This window comes from Pan troglodytes, chromosome 1 (assembly GCF_028858775.2).
Source record: "Pan troglodytes isolate AG18354 chromosome 1, NHGRI_mPanTro3-v2.0_pri, whole genome shotgun sequence".
Lineage (NCBI taxonomy): Eukaryota > Metazoa > Chordata > Mammalia > Primates > Hominidae > Pan > Pan troglodytes.
Genome location: NC_072398.2, coordinates 179,283,676 through 179,308,824, shown reverse-complemented (window position 1 = coordinate 179,308,824; position 25,149 = coordinate 179,283,676). Strand labels below are relative to the sequence as shown.

The 25,149-nt window shown below is 38.8% G+C and overlaps 1 protein-coding gene, 1 non-coding gene and 1 pseudogene across 22 annotated transcripts in view; 1 reads left to right on the top strand and 2 right to left on the bottom strand.

Moving 5' to 3' along the window:
• The window catches only part of OSBPL9 (oxysterol binding protein like 9), a 275,611-nt gene that overhangs the window by 190,015 nt on the left and 60,447 nt on the right, over positions 1–25,149 (top strand). For all 21 annotated transcript variants that reach the window (NM_001280144.1, XM_063795794.1, XM_063795728.1 and 18 more), the window contains 1 exon segment: positions 10,954–11,030. In NM_001280144.1, coding sequence (NP_001267073.1) covers positions 10,954–11,030 — 77 coding nt within the window.
• On the bottom strand, positions 5,461–6,608 carry LOC107966677 (glyceraldehyde-3-phosphate dehydrogenase-like; annotated as a pseudogene).
• Positions 21,744–21,865, bottom strand: LOC112207365 (small nucleolar RNA SNORA26). Its single transcript, XR_002941798.1, has one exon. It is a non-coding gene; the product is annotated as a small nucleolar RNA SNORA26 (small nucleolar RNA).

Below are 25,149 nucleotides of genomic sequence, written 5' to 3'. Positions count from 1 at the left end.
CCTATCCTTTCACTATATAGTCAAAATACTGTTTTTTGTTTGTTTGTTTGTTTTTATACTTTTAAGTTTTAGGGTACATGTGCACAACGTGCAGGTTTGTTACATATGTATACATGTGCCATGTTGGTGTACTGCACCCATTAACTCATCATTTAACATTAGGTATATATCCTAATGCTATCCCTCCCCGCTCTGCCCACCCCACAACAGGCCCCAGTGTGTGATGTTCCCCTTCCTGTGTCCATGTGTTCTCGTTGTTCAATTCCCACCTATGAGTGAGAACATGCGGTGTTTCGTTTTTTGTCCTTGCGATAGTTTGCTGAGAATGATGGTTTCCAGCTTGATCCATGTCCCTACAAAGGACATGAACTCATCATTTTTTATGGCTGCATAGTATTCCATGGTGTATATGTGCCACATTTTCTTAATCCAGTCTATCGTTGTTGGACATTTGGGTTGGTTCCAAGTCTTTGCTATTGTGAATAGTGCCGCAGTAAACATACATGTGCATGTGTCTTTATAGCAGCATGATTTATAATCCTTAGGGTATATACCCAGTAATGGGATGGCTGGGTCAAATGGTATTTCTAGTTCTAGATCCCTGAGGAATCGCCACACTGACTTCCACAATGGTTGAACTAGTTTACAGTCCCACCAACAGTGTAAAAGTGTTTCTATTTCTCCACATCCTCTCCAGCACCTGTTGTTTCCTGACTTTTTAATGATCGCCATTCTAACTGGTGTGAGATGGTATCTCATTGTGGTTTTGATTTGCATTTCTCTGATGGCCAGTGATGATGAGCATTTTTTCACGTGTCTTTTGGCTGCATAAATGTCTTCTTTTGAGAAGTGTCTGTTCATATCCTTTGCCCACTTGTTGATGGGGTTGTTTTTTTCTTGTAAATTTGTTTGAGTTCATTGTAGATTCTGGGTATTAGCCCTTTGTCAGATGAGTAGATTGCAAAATTTTTCTCCCATTCTGTAGGTTGCCTGTTCAGTCTGATGGTAGTTTCTTTTGCTGTGCTGAAGCTCTTTAATTTAATTAGATCCCATTTGTCAATTTTGGCTTTTGTTGCCATTGCTTTTGGTGTTTTAGACATGAAGTCCTTGCCCATGCCTGTGGCCTGAATGGTATTGCCTAGGTTTTCTTCTAGGGTTTTTATGGTTTTAGGTCTAACATTTAAGTCTTTAATCCATCTTGAATTAATTTTTGTATAAGGTGTAAGGAAGGGATCCAGTTTCAGCTTTCTACATATGGCTAGCTAGTTTTCCCAGCACCATTTATTAAATAGGGAATGCTTTCCCCATTTCTTGTTTTTGTCAGCTTTGTCAAAGATCAGATAGTTGTAGATGTGTGGCATTATTTCTGAGGGCTCTGTTCTGTTCCATTGGTCTATCTCTGTTTTGGTACCAGTACCATGCTGTTTTGGTTACTGTAGCCTTGTAGTATAGTTTGAAGTCAGGTAGCGTGATGCCTCTAGGTTTGTTCTTTTTGCTTAGGATTGACTTGGCAATGTGGGCTCTTTTTTGGTACTTTTTTGAACTTTAAAGTAGTTTTTTCCAATTCTATGAAGAAAGTCATTGGTAGCTTGATGGAGATGGCATTGAATCTATAAATTACCTTGGGCAGTATGGCCATTTTCACGATATTGATTCTTCCTACCCATGAGCATAGAATGTTCTTCCATTTCTTTGTATCCTCTTTCATTTCATTGAGCAGTGGTTTGTAGTTCTCCTTGAAGAGGTCCTTCATGTCCCTTGTAAGTTGGATTCCTAGGTATTTTATTCTCTTTGAAGCAGTTGTGAATGGGAGTTCACACATGATTTGGCTCTCTGTTTGTCTGTTATTGGTGTATAAGAATGCTTGTGATTTTTGCACATTGATTTTGTATCCTGAGACTTTGCTGAAGTTGCTTATGAGCTTAAGGAGATTTTGGGCTGAGACGATGGGGTCTTCTAGATACACAATCATGTATCAAGTCAAGGGACAATTTGACTTCTTCTCTTCCTAATTGAAGACCTTTATTTCCTTCTCCTGCCTGATTGCCCTGGCCAGAACTTCCAACACTATGTTGAATAGGAGTGGTGAGAGAGGGCATCCCTGTCTTGTGCCAGTTTTCAAAGGGAATGCTTCCAGTTTTTGCCCATTCAGTATGATATTGGCTGTGGGTTTGTCATAGATCTTACTATTTTGAGATACTTCCCATCAACACCTAATTTATTGAGAGTTTTTAGCATGAAGGGTTGTTGAATTTTGTCAAAGGCCTTTTCTGCATCTATTGAGATAATCATGTGGTTTTTGTCGTTGGTTCTGTTTATATGCTGGATTACGTTTATTGATTTGCATATGTTGAACCAGCCTTGCATCCCAGGGATGAAGCCCACTTGATCATGGTAGATAAGCTTTCTGATGTGCTGCTGGATTCAGTTTGCCAGTATTTTATTGAGGATTTTTGCATGGATGTTCATCAGGGATATTGGTCTAAAATTCTCTCTTTTTGTTGTGTCTCTGCCAGGCTTTGCTATCAGGATGATGCTGGCCTCATAAAATGAGTTAGGGAGGATTCCCTCTTTTTCTATTGATTGGAATAGTTTCAGAAGGAATGGTACCAGCTCCTCCTTGTACCTCTGGTAGAATTCGGCTGTGAATCCATCTGATCCTGGGCTTTTTTTGGTTGGTAAGCTATTAATTATTGCCTCAATTTCAGAGCCTGTTATTGGTCTATTCAGAGATTCAACTTCTTCCTGGTTTAGTCCTGGGAGGGTATATGTGTCGAGGAATTTATCCATTTCTTCTAGATTTTCTAGTTTATTTGCATAGAGGTGTTTATAGTATTCTCTGATGGTAGTTTGTATTTCTGTGGGATCGGTGGTGATTTTTCAAAGTTACTTCATGTTTTAGTTAGTTTGGGCTGCTATAACAAATTACCATAGATTACGTAGCTTAAACAGCAAACATTTATTTCCTCACAGTTCTGGAGGCTGGAAGTTTAGATCAGGATGCCAGCATGGTCAGGTTCTGGTGAAAGCTTTCTTCCAGGTTGCACAGTCAACTTCTTGTCCTTATATCCTCACGTGTTGGAAGGAGAGTGAGACAGCTCTGAGGTGCCTCGTCACATTAAAGAGGGTTCTACCTCCATGACCTAATTATCTCTCGCAGGTCTCACCTCCTAATACTATGACATTGAAGGTTAGGATTTCAACATAGGAATTTTGGGGCAACACAAACATTCACTCCATGGCACTGAGGTTCAATTATGTGAAATATTATGGTTCTGAGAGGCTGAATATATGCAAAAAGATATATTCAGAGTGTTGCTACCTCCTTAATTCTTACTAATTTGTTCCTATTCTTCCTGGCTTCCCATCCTTTCTCACCTGCGGCTTGTAAGGTAACCAATTTATTTAGTTTTCTTTAGAAGCTTTATATTTCTTTTGCACAAATAAGAAAATACTTGTATGTTTTCTGATATTCCTTTTTTCTTATAGTAAAGACACACTTCACTTTTTAAAAATCTTTTATTTGATGGTATATCTGAAAATTACTCCAAATCACTAAAGAAATCTTCCTCATTCCTGTTTTTTTAAGAGATGGGGTCTCACTGTATTGTCCAGGTTGGTTTCGAACTCTTGGGCTCAAGTGAGCCTCCCACCTCCTGGGGCTGCAGGCATGTGCTGCTGCAACTGGCTTTTATTCTTTTTGATACCTGCATAGTATTCCTTGATTTATTCAACCATTCTCCTCTGTATGAGTATTTAGGGTGTTTCATATATATATATATATATATATATATATATATATATATATATTTATTTATTTATTTTTTGAGACGGAGTTTCGCTCTTGTTGCCCAGGCTGGAGTGCAATGGCGTGATCTCAGTTCACCACAACCTCTGCCTCCCTGGTTCAAGCGATTCTCCTGCCTCAGCCTCCCGAGAGTAGCTGGGATTACAGGCATATGCCACCACACCCAGCTAATTTTGTATTTTTAGTAGAGTTGGGGTTTCTCCATGTTGGTCAGGCTCATCTGGAACTCCCGACCTCAGGTGATCCGCTGGCCTCAGCCTCCCAAAGTGCTGGGATTACAGGCGTGAGCCACCACGCCTGGCCCCAATATTTTAAAGTTACAAAAAATGCTATAGTAAATAACCTTGTTCCATATATATTTTTGTATTGTTAGATGTTGATCGATTTTTTTTCACATATTCAACCAACTTTGTATTTCTAGAATAAACCCAACTTGGACATGATCTATTAATTTTTTAAGGTCATGGTCATTCATTCATTTCACATTTTATTCTTAGTACATTCCACTGGGAGAGGAAAGAGTCATGCGTCAGTATATAGATTGTGCTATTCTGTTGTACTGTTTTTATATAGGATTTTTGCATGTCTGTTTATTCTGTTAGATTTGCCTATAATTTTTCTCTAATAACAGTCTTGTTAGATTGGTGTCAAAGTTATGCTGGCCTTAAAAAAGAGTTGTGGAGTGTTCACTCTTTTTCCATTATCTGGAAGATTTTGTATTAGAGATTGGCATTATTTTTTTCCTTAAGAATTCTCTGGTGAAGGCTTCTAGGCTTGGATTTTTCTTTGTGGGATGATTTTCAATTATTTTAATATTAGAATGTTTTTGACCTACCAAAAGGGTACTTTCCTGTGGCCCAACCTAATAGTTATAGCACTATCTAGGTTTTTAAAGTTGTTATTGTGGTAGTTTTGGTAAATTGTATTTCCTTAAATAATATTTTCCACTTAATTAAAATTTTCAGTTTTATAGTCAGGGAGTTATGAGTATGTGCATCAGTTGTGATGTCCTCTTTCTTATTCATGACATTAATGATCTGTGCCATCATGTTTGTGTTGTCTTCGTCCCTTCCTCCTCCTGTCATTTTTGTTAGAGGTTGATCAATTTCATTAGTTATTTTTAGGTAACCAACTTAGGCTTTAGTGACCTATCTATTGAATGTTTGCCCTCTATCTCATTAATTTATGTTCTTTATCAATTCCTTTTCTACTCATTTTGAACTTCTTGTTGTTTTCAGCCTTTTTGCTTTTATATATATATGCATTTAATATATATATGAATTTATATATATATATGCATTTAAGGCTACAAATTTCCCTTTATGCACTACTTTAACTGTATCCAATGAATCCATATGTCATATTTTCATTTATTCAGTTCTACATGTTTTCTAATTTCTAGTGCAGATATTTTTTCCGGACCTATGGATTATTTAGAAGTATTTATTTTTAAAAATTCCAAAACATCTCAGTATTTTGTTTTATTTTTCTTTCTTTCATTCTCTTTTTGGCTGCATACAGGGGACTTTATTGATGGTACATGACAAGGTGGGGCCTTCCAGGCCCCTCCCTCTTCAGGGGGTCTGGCATGGAAACTGTGTCAAGAAGAGATTTTTGCATGTCTGTTTATTCTGTTAGATTTGAGTGCAGCAGGTATTCCCCAGCAGCTGAGGTCCTCTCTTGTCCTTTAGTTAGTGCTCTTGCTGGAGCTGGTGGTCCTGGGCACTTACTCCTTGGAGGCCATGTGGACCATGAGGTCCACCACCCTGTTGATGTAGCCAGATTCATTTTCATTGTCATACCAGGAATTGAGCCTGACAAAGTGGTCATTGAGGGCAGTGCTGGCCCCATCATGGAAGGTGGAAGAGTGGTTCTCACTTAAAGTCGGAGGAGACACCCAGGTGTTCAGTATAGCTCAGGATGCCCTTTAGGGGGCCCTCTGGTGCCTGCTTCAATACCTTCTTAATGTCATCGTATTTGGCAGGGTTTTCTGGATGGCAGATCAGATCTGACACGTAGGTGGTGGGGACTTGGAAGACCATGCCAGTGATCTTCCCATTCAGTTTGGGGATGACCTTGCCTACAACCTTGGCAGCACCGGTAGATGCAGGGATGATGTTCTTGAGAGCCTCATGGTCGTCATGCCACAGTTTCCCAGAGGTACCATCTACCCACATCTTCTGGGTGGCAGTGATGGCATGGAGTGTGGTTATGAGTCCCTCCACAATGCCAGAGTTGTCATGGATGACCTTGGATGGGGGTGCGGTAATCAATTGGTGGTGCAGGAGGCGTTACTGAGGATGTCGAGGCTATTTTCTTACTTCTCATGGTTCATGTCCATCACAAACATGGGGGTGTCAGCAGAAAGGACAGAGATGAAGACCCTTTTGGCTCTCCCCTGTAAATGAGTCCCAGCCTTCTCCATGGTAGTGAAGATGTTGATGGACCCAACAACATAGTCAGCACCAGTGTCACCCCCATTTGATTTTGGTGGGATCTCACTCCTGGAAGATGGTGATGGGATTTCCCTTGATGACAAGCTTCCCATTCTCAGCCTTGATGCTGCCATGGAACTTGCCATGGGTGGAGTCATACTGGAACATGTAGACCATGTAGTTGAGGTCAAAGAAGGGGTCACTGATGACAACAATACCTGCTTTGCCAGAGTTAAAAGAAGCCCTGGTGACCAGGTGCCCAATACAGCCAAATCTGTTTATTCCAGCCTTCATTTTCACCATGGTGTCTCAGGGACACGGCTGGTGGTGCATGAGAAGGGGCGGCTGTCTGTCAAATGAGAGGAGCAGAGAGCATCAAAAACCCTAGTATTTTCTAATTTATCCTTTTTTTCTTTCTTTTTTTTTTTTTTTTTACTGGTTTCTAGCTTAAATTTCCACTATGGTTAGAGAATATATGATTTCAGTCCTTTGATACTTGTTGAGACTTGTTTTAGGGTCCAGTATTTGGTCAGTTTTTAGAAATATTCTGTGTTCTGCTTAAAAAGAATATCTGTTTTACATTTGTTGTATTCAGCATTCTGTATATGTTCATTGAATCAAGTTTATTCATCAGACTGTTTAAATCTTCTATGTCCTTATTAATGTTTCATCTGCTTGCTTTATTGATTAATGCGAGTGATGTAATGTGTCACTTGTAAGCATCATATACTTTTACAAATCTTAAAGCCTTTGTATTTTAATTAGCACGTTTACTTCACTCACATTTAATTATTGATTTTTTAGGCTTAAACATTTGCCATCTTACTGTATGCTTTCTTTCAGTCTCGTATATTCGATTTCTTTTTTCTCCTTTCTTGTCAATTTTTGGATTATCTTTATTGGATTTCTTAATTTTAGAAGTTAAACACTTAAAAAGCTTTTCTTTTAGTGATTATTTTAGATATTATAACATGAATCCTTCAGTTATCAAAATCATTGATAATTTTATCTTCTTCCCAAACAATGTAAGAAACTTAAAACTTTTTATTCCATTTTCCCTTTTCCAATCTATATGCAGTTTAATTTTGCATATATTTATTTAAAATCCCATGAGAGCCTTTTGGTCCCAGCAGCAGCAGAGCTGAGCAAGCAGCTCCCTCCCTCCCTCCGCTGCCCGCTGGCCAGCAGGATGGAACAGGCCACACTCCTTTGTCAAGGACTTACTGGCCGGAGGCATTGCCCTCGCTATTTCCAAGAGGGCAGCGACCCGAGTTGAGCCAGTCAAGGCACTGCTGCAGGTGCAACATGCCAGTAAGCAGATTGTGGCGACACTGTACAAAGGCGTGGTGTGGTGGGCTGCAAGGTCCACATCCCCAAGGAGCAGGGCACTTGTCCTTCTGGAGGGGCACCTGGCCAGCACCATCCACTGCTTCCCCATGCAAGCCCTCAACTTTGCCTTTAGGGTTAAGTACAAGCAGGTCTTTCTGGGAGGCGTGCATAAGCATGCACAGTTCTGGAGATATTTTGCAGGCAACCTGGCTTCCTGAGGGGCGGCTGGGGCCATCTCCCTGTGCTTCTTCTACTCCCTGGAATTTGCCAGAACCCGCCTGGCAGCCAACGTTGGGAAATTGGGCATATAGTGGGAGCTCAAAGGCCTGGCAGACTGCCTGGAGAAGATCAAGGCTGATGGGATCCGAGGCCTGTCCCAGGGCTTCAGCATCTCGGTGCAGGGCATCCATATGTACTGGGCAACCTACCTCAGCGTGTATGATACAGCCAAGGGCATGCTCCCTGACCCCAAGAACACCCACCACATGGTGAGCTGGATGATTGCCCAGGCCATGACAGTGGCCCATGTGGCCTCCTACCTACTCCTCACAGTGTGGGCGGATGGTGATGCAGTCCAGGTGCAAAGGAGGTGATATTACGAACACAGGTGCCCTTGATTGTTGGCAGAAGCTCTCCTAAAATGAAGGGGAGAAGCCTCCTTCAAGGATGCATGGTCCAACATCTTCACAGGCATGGGGCCAAGTCTGGTCCTGTATTATGAGCTGAAGAAAGTCACCTAAGTGCATATGTCTCCTCCATAGAAATGGCAACCCAGAGAATCATGTAGAATACTTAACTATTGTAGATTATGGACCTTCAAGAAATTCTGGTCATCTTTGTCCTGGCCAGAGATCATGTCTGTAGAGGGCTGAGGTAGGCTCTAGAAAAGGGGCTCATTGTGATCACATTCCCCTTTGGCACCTGATTCCATGTATTGATTACTGGGGGGTGGGAAAATCATGACGTCATTGTGAGCACACAGGCGAGGCAACTCCAGCTCAGACCTAGAGTCCAGATGCTTATAGGACCTGAGTTGTGTTTAAGTATTTATTTAAATAAAAGGAATTGTATTTCCCATTTGTACTTAAGCACTAGCTCTTCTTTTGCACAGTGAGTATTTGTAATTATGTTCTGTGTTAGGTGTGCTGCTGCAAAACAATAAAAACAGGACACTGAGAGCCAGAAAAAAACCCCACAAGATATTATTAAATATTATGATTGTATGTAGAGAATATTTAGTTTTAGCCACATACTTATAATTTCTGTTGCTCTTCATTCTGTGCAGCTCCTACCACCTTCCATCAGCCATTGTTTATGCCTAGAAAAGAATACTTTTTAGAATTTTATTTAATGAGCATCTGCCGATAGCAGATTCTGGTTTTGTCAGTCTGAAAATGAGTTTATTTCATCTTAATTCATAAAGGATATATTTCAGTGAATTCTAAATTGACAGTTACTCTCTTTTAGCCATTAAATGTCGTACTCTATTGTCTCCTGGCTCTCATTGTTTCTTTTGAGAGCCTACCTGAATTTAATTGTTGTTTCTTTGAAAGTAACCTGTCCTTTTTTCTCCCTGGCTGTTTTAAAGATATTTCCTATATCTTTGGTTTGCAGTATTTTTACTGAGATGTGCCCAACTTGTGGATTTCTTTGATTTATCTTGCTTGGGATTCCTAGGACTTCTGAATGTCTTTAATCAGTTTTGGAAAATTCTCAGCCGGACAGTGCTTCCGTGCCATGCTCTCTTTTGTCTTCTTCTGGGGTTCCAATCACATGTGTGTTACATTTTCTCATACGCTGTATTGCTTACCCTTACTTCTATATTTTCTATCTCTTTGACTTACTGTCTTTTGTTCTCATGGGTTTCTTCTAACTGCTCCCAGTTCTGTAATTGTCTCTTTGGTTGTACTTAATCTGCTGTTGAACTCATCTATTAAATTCTTAATTTTGATTATTTGTCACTTTTGGAATTTATATTTGATTTGATTATTTTATAAATCGAAGTGGAAAAAAGCCCTAAAAATAAAAAAGGAAAAAATTGTGTCATTTATGCAATAATCTGGAGCTCCTGTTGATCTGTTTCTGTTGTCTTTTGGTTCTCATTTATGTGTGGTTTTGTCTCCAAAAGTGTCTCCATTTATGTGTACTTGGTTATCTTTGCTTATGTGCTAGACATTGTATTTTAAAAATTGTTTATGTAAATTTAATTTAGCAGCTAAGATGATGTTATCTTCCTACAGAAAAGATTTTCATTTGCTTTTGCTAGTAGATGCCTGGCGTCACTAAAAATCTGTGATCATTTAAATCAATTTCAGGCATCAAGATTTTTCTGGGCCACCCATATGACCAAGCAATTGTTTTAATTCTAGTTTATCACTACTCCCACAGAGAAGCTGTTTGGGGTCCCAACTAGAACATGGACTGTTTACCAGAGCTCCCATTGTTGGTGGGCCCTGGCTTCCAGCTTCTGGCCTGAAAAGGCTTGTGTGGTTGTTTTTTTTTGTTGTTTTTTTATTTTATTTTATTTTATTTATTTATTTATTTTGAGACAGAGTCGCCCTCTGTTGCCCAGGCTGGAGTGCAGTGGCACGATCTTGGCTCGCTGCAACCTCCGCCTCCCGGGTTCAAGTGATTCTCCTGCCTCAGCCTCCTGAGTTACTGGGATTACAGGGACCCGCCACCATGCCTGGCTAATTTTTGTATTTTTAGTAGAGATGGGGTTTTACCATGTTGGCCAGGCTGGTCTTGAACTCTTGACCTCAGGGTGATCCACCCGCCTCAGCCTCCCAAAATGCCGGGATTACAGTCATGAGCCACTGCACCCAGCCAGTTTTTTTTTGTTCTTAAATTAAAGAAGTTTTAGGTTCACAGCAAAATTGAACAGAAAGTAGAGTTCTCATATACCAGCTTCCGCCACACACTGACAAGCTTTTAAGTGCATTGTCCAGTCTGCAATTCCTCTCCTGGAATTTGCAGTGCCTCCATGAGAAGTGTCCCTAAATACAAGGTTTATCTTCTAAATTTTTTGTCTTCTCCCAGATCTTGGCTTGGTAATTCTTTATTACCTTGTTGGTTTGTGATGCCTTCAACCAGTTGTTTTTTAAAAATCAGTCTAACTTTTCTAGTTGTTCTCAGTGGGAAGGTTGGTCTGAACTATGTAGCCTGCTATTATTGAACACAATTATTCCCTTTCTTATAAATTGTTGCAAGTAGATTGCATATCTGTAAAAAATATTAATAGATCAAGCTGAACCTATTAAGGAAATGGTACAACTAAAAACCTTTTCTGTTAGCCATCATAGTTTTAAAATGATATTTTCAAATATGGAGATATATTATAGAATTAAACTTTTAATTTTAATGTATAATCTTTTATTCCAGCCCGTGATGCTGATGAGCGAGAGAAGTGGATCCATGCCTTAGAAGAAACAATTCTTCGACATACTCTCCAGCTTCAAGTAAGGGTCTTTACATGGTTTCCAGATAGTTCATTAGTTGTTGCTTTCTTTTTTTGTCTGTTTTCTGTTTTTTTTTTTAAATAACTGTGGTATGATGTAATAGGAACTTATAATTTCTGAGTTGCTTATTTTTCCTTTACAGTTATAGTAAAGTTATACTCATTTATTTTCTCCTGCTTTCTGCAGAGTAAAATACTGATTTTTGTCTAGAAACAAGACAGTGCAAGACAATGTTGAAAGTGAAATTCTATGTTAAAATATGCCAGATTCATTTTAAAAATTTAATATCTGTAGTCAGTTATCAATACAACCAAATTACATAATTATGCATGATAATAGGTAAATACTGAGAAGTTCACCTCATTTTCTTGTTAAAGGATTTGGCTATTACCGTATGTGTCAGTTAGTACTCTTTTGTATGGTAGTGAAAGAAAACTCAACCCAAACTGATTCATGAAGAAGAAAGTAAATCTGGTTAGATGTGGTTTGAATTAGGTAATTCATGTCATGAGGACTCAGATCTCCCATCTCTATTTCTACGTTCCACTTCTTTTGCATTGGCTTCATTTTCGGTTAGGTTCTCCCTTGGTGGTGGTAAGGTGGTTGTAGCAATGTCAGCCTCCCATTTTTGGAACCGAGTCCATAGGAGGCTATTCTTTCTAGACCTTAATAGGAGTAACACAATTATTGCTCATCACCTTAGCTTTGGCCATGTGTCAAATCCTGACCAGTCACAATTTCACAGTCATAGATTCTACCCTGGAGCTGGGATGTTACTGGCCTCACTAGAAACACATTGCTGATAGGGTAGAAGGTGTGTTCATCCTACCCAACCCGACCTGCACCAAAGTCAGAATAGGGAAAAACAGATGTTGGGTGACATGCAACTAATGTCTGCCGTACTACACTGAAGATATTTTTCTATGTTTATTCTCCAGTGAAAGAGCTTATATTTGTGGTACATAGGGGATTTTGTTTTAATTTAGAAAATTTAATTGTAGAAAACATGTTTTATAACCCTTTCTCTGTACTTTGTTCTATATCAGGAATTGACTTGATTAGATAAGGTGACATAGGGTATCTTAGGCCCTACAAGATAGTAAACCCCCCATCACTTGAAAGTGTTCAGTAGAGGCTTAAAAAACATTATTAAAGGATGTGGTTGTTAGGGGACTTTAAGAAATGAATATGAAATTGAAGTAGGAAATCTTTAAGCTACTCTGTGAGTTATGCCTTTTAAAAGCAATTTGTAATTCCTGTAGATTTCTTTTAAATTTAGGCAGTTTTATAAATGACTATAGCATCATTTTAGCAAATTTGTGATCCTGTAAGAGGAGGATAAGTGTTGTTTGTTTGTTTTTTGTTTTTTTGAGACAGAGTCTCACTTTGTACCCCAGAAAGTAAATCTAGTTAGATGTGGTTTGTCTCGGCTCACTGCAACCTCCACCCCGTGGGTTCAAGCAATTCTCCTGCCTCAGCCACCACACCTGGCCTAAGAGGGGAGGATAAGTGTTTTAGTGATCATATTAGACTGAATGTGGCAGATGAGATTTCCCGCCCCCCCCCCCCCCCCATTGTTGGTTAGACTGACATTCAACATTCAACAAGAGCCACCTGCCCTTGTAGGCATTTCTGCCACTATACCCCTATGTAAACCTAGAGTGCTATTGCTTACTTGCTTTCCTTCAAATACATTTTTTCATTTGTGGCCTCCACATTCTTGTGTGTGATGTCCTTTCTTTGTGAAATGTCTTCTACCCTTTTTTTCAAAGCCTAGTTTAGAACTGACCTCTTCTATGAACCCTCTGCCAACTGGCCTTTCCTTCCCCAGTCCCCCAAGTTCAAAATGATCTCTTTCCTTTGAATACTATAGTATTTGCACAATTCACTATCTCCTTATCATATTCTTCTTGTTTATTTGTTATCAGCTGATGTTGACATCATAAGTTCAGGTTCCTAACTAGATCCAATATTGGAATTTTTCAGCTTTTGCTAAGAAGAGAGCTTGTATGTCTTTGGGAATAATGGGCAGAAAAAGATAACTTTGAGAAGTCTTAGACTTCTAATAGCTTTGATATTTAAAAGTACATGTAATACAAGAGGTTTTTTTCCTACATTTAATGCATGGAGAAGATAGGACATTTAGAAATATGGAATTAATGTTCATTTGACTGGCAAAAGATTATTTTCTCAGATGTAGTGAAGTGTGGTAAAGAACTTCGCTCTAGAGCCAGAATGTCTGTGTTTGTATCCCAGAGCCCACCACTTACATTTAACCATTAACATTCAACTTACTGTCTCTGAGTTTCAGTGGCCTCATCTATAAAATGAGGATGATAAGAGTACCTACTTCATAGAGTTGTTTTAGTGGTTAAATAAACTAACGTAAACTTGCTAGAACTTGATAAACTAATATTGGATGAGAACTGGTTGAAATAATGCCTGGCTATAGTAAAAACTTGGTAAATGTTAGTTGCCATTACAATGCAACTACTGTTCCTACCATTCCCTCTGCCAGTGCCTGGTATTCAGTAGCACTCAGTAAATGTTAGTTAAATGAAGAAACAACTGAAGGAATGAATGAACAAATGGTTGATGTAGAGATTGCTTTTCCATTGTTGTTTATTGAATATTTTGAGATGTATAACATACTGTCTGTTAGGCACTGTGGGATGGGCACTCACGGAGCTGTCTTCCAAAGGGGTATAGGAGAGGAGACACAGTGATCTCAGCAACCTACCTTTAAAACATATCCTAGTATCTACTGCCATGTTAGGTTCTCCTCTTTTGCTTTTTTTAAAAAAAAAATTCTCACAAAACTCCCCCCACCCACTTCAGTTTATAGATGAGGAAGCTCCTACTACATAATAGTGCTTCCCAGTCTAATTCTTGACCTCATTGTATTTATATGTCCTTTTTTTTTTTTTTAACAGAGTCTCACTCATTGCAGTGGCACAATCACAGCTCACTGCAACCTCTGCCTCCCCTGCTCAAGTGATCCTCCCACCTCAACCTCCTGAGTAGCTGGGACTACAGGCGTGCACCACCATGCCTGGCTAATTTTTGTATTTTTTTGTAGAGATGGGGTTTTGCCATGTTGGCCAGGCTGGTCTCGAACTCCTGGGCTCAAGCCATCTGCCCACCTTGGCCTCTGAGAGTGCTGAGATTATAGGCATGAGCCACCATTCCCAGCCATGTTTTCCTTTTTCATTGAACTTTATCTACTTTAGCCATTAAACTCCACTCCATTGGTCTTGTTATTACTAAGAGCTGAACCACCTGCAAAATATTAAGTTAAAAAGTGTTTTCTTTGACAACAGTTTTCTTTTCTTCATCTTCCTCTATCACTTTACTTCTGAACTTTTATTCTCTCATTTTGATCTGACCCCTACTTCTCTGTTTTTCCTGGCCATTTAGTACTTTCTTGTTTTGCTCATCCCATTTCCCAGTGGAGACCTTCTGGTCTGCTGCTTTATCATTGGTTTTGTTAGAAGACATACAAATGGCAAGGAGGTATATGAAAAGGTGCCTAACATCATTGATCATCAGAGAAATGCAGACCAAAACTACAATGAGATATCATTTCACCCCAGTTAAAATGGCTTTTTTTTTTTTCCAAAAGACAGGCAATAACAAAATACTGGTGAGGATGTGGAGTAAAGGGAACCCACATACACTATTAGTAGGAATGTAAATTAGTACAGCCACTGTGGAGAACAGTTTGAAGGTTCCTCAAAAAACTAAAAATAGAGCTACCATATAATCCAGCAATCCCACTGCTAGGTATATATCCAAAAGAAAGGCAATCAATATACGGAAGAGATACCTGCACACCCAGGTTTATTGCAGCACTATTCACAATAGCCAAGATTTGGAAGCAACCCAGGTGTCCAACAGATGAATGGATAAAGAAAACATGGTATATAAACACAATGGAGTACTATTCAGCTGTGAAAAAGAATGAAATCCTGTCATTTGCAATCCTGTCTTGAATAGAACTGGAGGTCATGATGTTAAGTGAAATAAGACAGGCACAAACTTCACATGTTCTCACTTATTTGTGGGAGCTAAAAATTAAAACAATCGAACTCATGGAGCTAGAGAATAGAATTATGGTTACCAGAGGCTGGAAGGGTGGTTGGGCGTATAAGTGTAGGGGGAGTGGGGATGGTTAATGGGTACAAAAAAAATAGAACGAATAAGATCTACTTGATAACACAACAGGGTGACTATAGTCAACAGTAATTATACATTTAAAAATAACTAGAAGAGTATAATTAGATTGTAACACAAAAGATAAATGCTTGAGGTGATGGATACCTATTTACCCTGATGTGATTATTACTTATTTCATGCCTATATCAAAATATTTATACTCCAAAAATATATATACCTACTATGTACCCACAAAAATTTAAAAATTTATATATTGTTTTTGCTATCACCTTTAGAATTTCTTGTCATTGGATAGTTCGTCTGTATACCATTCTGGTCTTCATTCCCCAGGGCCCCCGTTGTTTGATTTTTCTGCTTCTAGAACTGTTAGAGGTCACAAAAGCAAGATGGTTGTATCTATCACAATTTTTGTCTGACTTTAACTGGGTATCTGTTACGATTTAGTAGTCATCTTACTGACTTCTTGTTGGTTTCCAATTGAATCCTCACAGTAGACTTTTTTCATTGTAATCAGTATCGAATTACAGCCTGTTCCCTTCTTCATAAATGAAGGCTTTCTTCTTCAACAGTTCTTAGTGACTTCACCTGTACTTTATTTCTCTGCTTTGAATATTTCGAAGAAAACATATTCTTGCTCTTTCCCAAGGTTAACACTACATACATTACCTTGACCACAGGATGTTTTCTTGCAGATTGTGACCTAATTCCATCACCCTTCAGCAGCCCCCACCGTTTTCATGGATTCAGCTAAACCTTCTGTAAGATGACTCTTTTTCCCCCTAATCTTTATATCTCTTTTGATATGTAGCTTTAGTCTCACTTTTTTTCCTTTTGGATTTTGCCAGTTAGATGTCTCCCTGGAATTCCACTTCAGCGTGGCTAAGACTAAGCTTGTCTTCTCTTTCCTCCCCAAAGCAAATTGTAATTAGGATAGACTGAAGGTGACAGAAGATAACTAAGATCTTCTTCATCCTTTCGGCTCTTATGGAAGCTGAATTCCAGTAGTCATTCTAAATTTGTTGTATGTCAGCTTATGGTATCTTTTCATGTCTTTACATTCAGCCAAAGAGGAAGTTCCTTGAAGGGGAGACCAGAGGGCGTGCTGTGCTTCTTAATCCCCTCTTTCTTAACCAGTAAGAGGCATTCAGTAGATATCTGATGATACTGATTAATAGAGGGGAACTTTTCAGATTCTTTTTTTTTTTTTTTTAACCCTAGTAAGCTTTAGTACAAACTAAATGCTGAGAGATTATCAAGTAAGGGATTGATCATCACAAGAAGACTCAGGATGTTACATCCTGTAGGTTTTATAGTTTCCTATATTGTAAAAAATATGAGTTATAGCAGCTTGTCTGGATGTCATACAGGTATAAAAATCAGTTTTATAAACTTGAGTAAATTGGGGCCCATTTTAGAAAAAACTCTTGCAGGCTGTGAATGCCAATATATAAGTAAAGTATTAAGTATAATGTTATTTAATGTGGGCAAACATAAAGCCAGGTGTAAATTTCTTAGGTTTAAAATCTTATAGAACTATACATCCAAAAGAAAATTTCAAGTTAAACATAATACAAAGCAATACAATCTAAATTAACATTAATTTAATGTGATGAATGATACTGCCTTGCTAAAAGTGGGTCACTACTTACAATGTGCAAATGGTACTCATCGTTAGGGTATAGATTCTTTTAAACTATGACATACATACACTACCATGTGGAACGTGATGATGTGTTCTCTGTTCTAACTACTGGGAAGCCTTCCTTGGCATAGCACATGCCATGGGGTCAGTTGGCTTTGACTTCATATAGATATGCCATTTACTTGGTCAGTGTCACTTCTATGACAAGTAGTATGTTGTGCCAGTTTGATTATAAGTACAAATATGGGCAATGAAGTAACTTGGTTTTAAGGTTGTTACTAAGCTGAGTAACAGTGTGTGGCTATACAAATTTTTATAGGCTATCAGGAATGAAAACACAGGAGATTGTTGTAGATTCAAGTATTTTAGATTCAAGTTTGAAGATGCTCATGCAGATGTTTAACTGAGTTGTATAGACCTTTATGTTTCTTTCTTTTTCTCTTTTTTTTTTTTTTTTGAGACAGAGTCTTGCTCTGTCACCCAAGCTGGAGTGCAATGGTGTGATCTCGGCTTACTGCAACCTCCGCCTCCCAGGTTCAAGCAATTCTCCTGCCTCAGCCTCCCAAGTAGCTGGGATTACAGATGTGCACCACGACGCCCAGCTAATTTTTTGTATTTTAGTAGAGGCGGGGTTTCACCATGTTGTCAAGATGGTCTCAATCTCCTGACCTTGTGATCCACCCACCTCTGCCTCCCAAAGTGCTGTGATTACAGGCGTGAGCCACCGCGCCTGACTGACCTTTATGTTTCTTAACGTTATGCTATACATCAGTTGATATTTCAAAAATTTAAATGGTTTCTATGATTATTCTTTGGGCTAAGAAATTGGGCATTAATTGTCCTCATATGTATGGTTTTTGTGGCTACTTCATGTAGATTTTATTTTTGGTGGTTATCAAATTGGAATTTTTTTTTTTTTTTTTTTTTTTTTTTTGAGACGGAGTCTCATTCTCTTTCCCAGGCTGGAGTACAGTGGTGCAATCTCAGCTCACTGCAGCCTCGACCTCCCAGGCTCAAGCAGTCCTCTCACCTCAGCCTTCTAAGTAGCTGGGACTACAGGCACGCACCACCACACCTGGCTAGTTTTTTGTGTTTTTAGTAGAGATGGGGTTTTACCCTGTTGGCCAGGCTGGTCTTGAACTCCTGGCCTCAAGTGATCCACCTGCCTCAGCCTCCCAAAGTGCTGGGATTAGAGGCATGAGCCACCACACCTGGCTGAAATTGGAATTTCATTGGTACTGCCTGTAATTTTATGTTAATTTTTGTTGTTGTTGTTGTTGTCACTAGCTTTTATCTAAAGCCCCTAGAGAGAAAGGCCATGATACCTTGTATACAAGGGTATAAGAGTATACAAGGGAAAGGGAGGGCTGAAGGGAACAGGGTGGGCTGGTACAAGCCTCATTAGAAATACCATTGAGTCTGTGAGTAAAACATCATTATATGAAAAGGAGATGTGGTTTTAGGGTGGTCCAATTACTTTTGCACCAGCCTAATAAAATTACAAGTCATTATCAATACAGACATTGTGAAACCTTTTTTTTTCCCAAAAGAAGTATCAGGTATGATAATTACATGTCTGCCCAACTTTCGTTATAGATTAACATAACTTAATTGTATTTAAGGTACAATTTAGGAGAGTTGCTGAAAAATGAATCTTTAGTATTGGGATGTCTTGATTCTACCCTCAATAGCTATAATGGATTATGTGTCTGAGTAGATTAATAAAAATCTTTTGAGCATTTTTCTTGAACTACTTCACTGAAGATTAGCTTTTTGAGCATCCATTTTAATTTCTCAGTATATAAGGATCGGTTTATCACAACTGTATTGTTTTCCCTGGCCTTGTTAGATTATATTTTCATATCGTGTAGAAAAATAGGTGTATTCGTTCTCCCTTGAAGTCCTTTGTCTCCCAAAGGAAATGGTTGCAATACAGATGTGTCACCTCTTCCACAGGTAAAGTGGAATGGAGAAGTAGCCAGTTAAATAGTGCATGCTCAATTTGGAACATTTAGAGCATACAGGAAAGTTATTTATTTGGTAAATATTTTTTAAGCATTTACTATGTTTCATGCATTGTACTAGTTGTAGAGGATATAATTGAATACAACTACACGTAGCCCTTGACTTTATGGAACTAGTCTAGTATAAAGATTTAAGATTGCCTGGCATGGTGGCTCACGCCACTAATCCCAGCACTTTGAGAGGCCAAGGCAGGATTGCTTGAGGCCAGAAGTTTAAGAGTAGCTTGGTCAACATAATGAGACTCCATCTCTAAGATAGATAGATAGATAGATAGATAGATAGATAGATAGATAGATAGATAGATAGATGTAGTTAGACAACACAAAGCAGTTTCACTCATCTTGTGGCAAGGAGTTATGTATTTCTAATCAAATTTGGCAACTCAAGCATTTTCAACAAAATCTACATGTTTTTTCAGAATAAAGTGACCAACACAGAATGTTACCTGTAAAAATCAGAGCAATAATTGCTATCTAAAATAATTTTGAAAATTAAGTGGTACTGAAAGGCTCATATAGCAAAAATATGGCCTCCTGTCATTGTACTTTCCTACTCCCCAGACTCACCATTTTCAACATTTTTTAGTAGTTTATTTTGCCATTTTATAGCATAGTACCTGACATTTTATTTATTCAACAGACATTTCTTAAGTACCTAATACATGCCATTCCTTGTTTGAAGGGATGCTAAGGATACAGTGGTGAACAAGGCGTTGTGGGGTTGTATAGAGGGTATTCATTCCTAACCTTGAACCAAATATTTCTTTCTGTTGGATAATGCATTAAAAATTGCAAACAGTTTACAAACTTTTGGAGCAATGGTGGCCTTGATCATAAAGTAGGGACTGCTTCTACCGTATACATGCTTGGTGGTGTATTTGTGATATCTGGCTAAAGTTTCTACATGGAAATTGGCTGACTTTAGTTTTGAGACTTCTGGGAACCAGTCAGGCAAAATAGTGAAACTGTGTATCCTGTTTCCAAGAGTTGTCTTTTAAGGTTATCTGCTTCATTCATTTGGCCTGACTTGCTAGGCAAATGCCTAGGGTAAATATGATTTGATTAACTATAGCAACAACAGCAACAACAACAACTTTATTTTTTAGAGCAGTTTGAGGTTCACAGCAAAATTGAGCAGAATGTACAGAGATTTTCCCTATACCCCCTTCCCCTACACATGTGCGGCCTCCCCTACTATCAACATCCCCCACCAGAGTGGTTTGTTACAATTAATGAACCTACATTGACACATCATTATCACTCAAGGTCCGTAGTTTACATTAGAGTCCACTCTTGCTGTTGTGTATGGGTTTGGTCGATTTTATAATGACATTTATCCACCATTATAGTGCCATACATAGTAATTTTGCTACCCTAAAAATCCAGTGTGCTCCACCTGTTCCTCCTTCCCTCCTCCCTCATCCCTGGCAACCACGGAACTTTTTAACATCTCCATAGTTTTGCCTTTTCCAGAATGTCATATCATTGGAATCACACAGTATGCAGCCTTTTCAAATGGGCTTCTTTCCGTTAGTAATAGGCATTTAAGTTTCATCCTCATCTTTTCATGGCTTGATAGCTCATTTCTTTCCCTCCCTCTTTTCTTCCCTGTCTTCCTTCCTTCCTCTTCTTTCCTGTTTCCTCTTTCTTCTTCCTTTTTTAAGAGACAAGGTGTCTCACTCTGTTGCCCAGGCTGGAGTGCAGTGGCCCAATCATAGCTCATTGCAGCCTCGAATTCCTGGGCTCAAGTGATCCTCCTGCCTTAGCCTCCTGAGTAGCTGGGATCACAGGCTCCAGTCATTTTAGTGCTGAATAATATTTCATTATCTGGATGTACCGCCTATTCATTCACCTACTGAAGAATATCTTGGTTGCTTCTAAGTTTTGGCAAATATGAGTGAAGTTACTATAAACATTGTATACAAGTTTTATGTGGATGTATGTTGTCATCTCCCTTGGGCAGATACCAAGGAGTGCCATTGTTGGATCATATGGTAAATATATCTTTAGTTTTGTACAGAATTCTAGGTTGGTATTTTTTTCTCTCTCAGTCCTTTATTTTATTTGGAGACAGTCTCGCTATGTCGCCCAGGCTGCCATACAGTGGTGCCACCTGGGCTCACTGAAACCTCCACCTCCCAGATTCAAGCGATTCTTGTGCCTTGGCCTCCCAAGTAGCTGGGATTACAGGAGTGCGCCACCACGCCTGCTAATTTTTGTATTTTTAGTAGAGACAGGGTTTTGCCATGTTGCCCAGGCTGGTCTCAAACTCCTGACCTTAAGTGATTCACCCACCTCAACCTCCCAAAATCCTGGGATTACAGGCCTGAGCTACCGTGCCTGATCTCTCTCAGTACTTTAAAGAAATATTTCATTCCACTTTTCTTTTTTTTCTTCTTTTTGAGATGGAGTCTCACTCTGTCGCCTGGGCTGGAGTGCAGTGGTGCGATCTCAGCTCACTGCCACCTCCGCCTCCTGGGTTCAAGTGATTCTCCTGCCTCAGCCTCCTGAATAGCTGAGATTACAGGCGCCCACCACCATGCCCAGCTAATTTTTTGCATTTTTAGTAGAGACGGGGGTTCCACCATGTTGGCCAGGCTGGTCTCGAACTCCTGACCTCGTGATTCGCACATCTCGGCCTCCCAAATTGCTGGGATTACAGGTGTGAGCTACCGCGCCTGGCCCACTCTTCTTGCTTACATAGTTTCTGAGGAGATGTCAGATGTAATTTTTGTTTTTGCTCTTCTGTAGGCAAGTTTTTTCCCCCTCTAGCTTCTCTCAGGATTTTTTTCTTTATCTTTGATTTTCAGTAGTTTGAAAATTATATGCCTAGCTGTCAGGGTTTTTTTGCTTGTTTGTTTTTGTTTTCTCAGGTGTGACTCCAGAAAGGATCTAAAGAGGAGCTTTACAATCTCTTCTCTGGGGTTTATGGAGACTTCCTTTACCCTTCTGTGTTAGCCCCTTAAAGCACTGCGTCAACCTTAAAAGGGCACAGGAAAGGGTGTCTATGCCATTTTTATGCCATTTATCCTGCTTGGTGTTTTCTGAGCTTTCTTCATCTGCGGTTTGATGTCTCACATTAATTTGTAGAAATTCTCTGTCATTGTTTCAAATTTTTCTTCAGTTCTTTTCTCTGTTTCTTCTTCTGGTGTTCCCATTATGCTTTTGTGGTTGTCGTACAGTTATTGGATATTTTGTTCCAGGCTTTTTTTTTTTCCAGTCTTTTTTTCCCTTTGCTTCTCGGTTTTGTAGGTGTCTGTTGAGATACTCTCAAGTGCAGATATTCTTTCCTCAGCTTTGTCTAGTTTACTAATAAGCCCATTAAAGGCAGTCTTCATTTCTGTTACAGTCTTTTTGATCAGTAGCATTTCTTTTTGATTCTTTCTTAAAATTTCTGTCTTTCTGCTTACATTGCCCGTCTGTTCTTGCATGGTTTCTACTTTGTCCATTAGAGTTCTTAGGATATTTATCATAATTATTTCAAATTTCTGGTGTAACAATTCCAACATCCCTGCAACATCCAAGTCTAGTTTCGATGCTTACTGTGTCTCTTCCAGCTGTGTTTTTTCCGATTTAATATGTCTTATAATTTTTTCTTGATAGCCATACATGATGCATTAGGTAACAGGAACTGCTGTGAGTGGACCTTTAGTAATGTGGTGGTAAGGTGTGCATGGAGGGGAAACATTTTCAGTCTGTTAGTGAACTTTTGTCAACTTCACATGTGCTTCTCAAGTCCATCCTGTAAGTGGGAGAGTAGGGCTAGAGAGGACTGAAGTTGGGTATATATTAAATACTTTCTCCTACAAAGAAGCCTAGAGGGGACGCATTAGGGGATTTTTTTTCCCCCAGTATTCACTGTGATGACCCTTATTGAGCTCCTGGAGGTAAAACTCACAAAACTATGGTTCTCCCCCCTGCCCATATTACTACATGTCCCTGGAGTTTATATCTTTCAGACTTGTCTGCACTGAGCTTCCACCAATTTGTCAAATACAGATCAGGTTTCCCTACCACCCGTGCAGTTGAAAACCCACATACAACTTTTGACTCCTCCAGAGCTTAACTACTCATAGCCTGCTATTGACTGGAAGCCTTGCCAATAACATAAACAGTTGATTAATACATATTTTATATGTTTTCTGTATTATATATTGTATTCTTACCATAAAGAGAAAAGAAGATGTTATTAAGAAAATCATAAGGAAGATAAAATATATTTACTGTTCATTAAGTGGTTCCCATGGGTGCTGGTTCCCATGGAGGTTGCCCCTTGTGAGTTTTTGCTCAGGGAAGTTGTGATTCTCTATATTTGCCTGTTGGTCTCCTAATTTGGGAGTCATCAGTTTTCCCTGTGACCTCACTTCTCTTACAGATTTAAGAAGAGTTGTTGGTTTTTCAGTTTGTTCAGTGTTTTACATGTTGTTAGAACACAGTGGTACTTCCAAGTTTCTTAACATGCTAGATCAGAAACCTGAAGTCTCACCTAATTTGGCTTTTTATATTTTTTCTTCTTTTTTTTCTTCCATTGCTACCAAAGCATTTTTCATCTGTGTCTGGGGTGACATTAGAGCAGAATGTGATTTCTAGGTAAACATTATTGGGCTCCCTAGCAGAAAAATTTTTGAAAGTAGTACATGAATTCTGTATAATTAAAATTTTCTTTTCATCTTAATAGGTATAGGTAATAGGCACGGCCTATTTTTTTTTTTGCTCAACAGTCTAAAATAGTAATTTAATCACCTAATAGCCTTAGTTATATAGTTGAAAGAAGAGTTGAAAATCTGATTCATGGGTTGGAAATCACCTGTCACATATGAGTTTTAGGCACTGGTCACTTTGTTTTGAAACAGCTTTGGGGTTTTTTCCTTTTTCAACTCATAATAGGCTTTAACAGCTTTTAGTTTTGTTTCTGTTTTTTTAACAGCATGAGTTGTCAAATTTGGTTATAGCTTCTTGGTACAAGATGGGTAAATTTGCTTTGTGTTGTGTAATTACTTTTTATTTTAAATGCTACCTCTTTTATGAACACTAACTTTACACTAAGATTAGGAAAATGAGAATTGCATGTCTGCAACAAATAGCTATCTGTAGTATTAAATTGTGAAAATGTAGACTTTGGATTGGAGCTGGGATCTCTTAATATGTAATTGTAACATAGAGTAAATAAGTATTTTGTCCCTTGTAGGGTCAAACAGTACAGTGCATGGGCAGAATTAGAGATGTAGGCTTTTTTTTTTTTTTTTTTTTTACTGGCTTAGAGAACCGTTTGATCAGCTAATATGGAATTAAGTCCCTAGGGCTGCCCAGGCACAACATTAACTGCTAGAAAAGCAGCTATTAAAGGAAAATTTAAAAGAGTATTAGTGAAGGTTAAATACTGACCATGGACATCTGGCAAAATTGATGTTTTTTTCCCCTCCACCATTGTTTATAGTTTATTGTTATTTATCAGAGAATTAATGTTTATTTTCAGAATCTATTACCATAAGAAATCTGTTTGAGGACTTCGTATGTGCCAGGAATTCTACTAAATAATGATATAATGCTGAACAGAATTAGATAGGATCCTCACTTCGTTAAGCTTACAGTCTAGTGGTATAGATCAACATTAATCAAAGAATAACACAAATAGAAAGCAGAGCAGTGGTTCATGGGATTGACTGTAGAGAAGCATGAGGGAAGTTCCCAGGTGATGGAAAATACTTTATTTCTTAATCGTGGTGGTTACATGTGTGCATATGTTTATGAAAATATATTGTACATTTAAAGTGGATACATTTTATCACATGTAAATTATGACTCTATAAAGTTAATTAAAAAGAATAACTCAGGTAAGGTGGTGTGTGCGCCTGTAGTCCCAGCTATTCCTGAGGCAGGAAGATCACTTGAGCCCAGGAGTTTGAGTTCAGCATGGGCAACATGAGACCTGTGAGACTTTGTCTCTAAAAAAATTTAAATAAATAACTAAGATAAATGTAAAATTACAGCTGTAGTAAGTTCCACAAAGGAGAGTTACATGGGCTATGACGATGTAAGATAGCAAGAACTGACATTGGCAGGGAGGAAATGATGATGAGAAGTAAATAAGTGAAGTGTGGGGATTGATGTCAAGGGGACAGTATAAAAGAAATAACAGCATGCGCCAAGGCCCTAAAATTGGAAAGTCCTTGGCAAATTAAAGGAGTTTGAAAAAGGCCATTGTGTGCAAAGCAGAAAATAGGTACTACAAGGTAAAAGATGGAGCTAAGCGGTAGGTAAGGCTAAACCTTGTCAG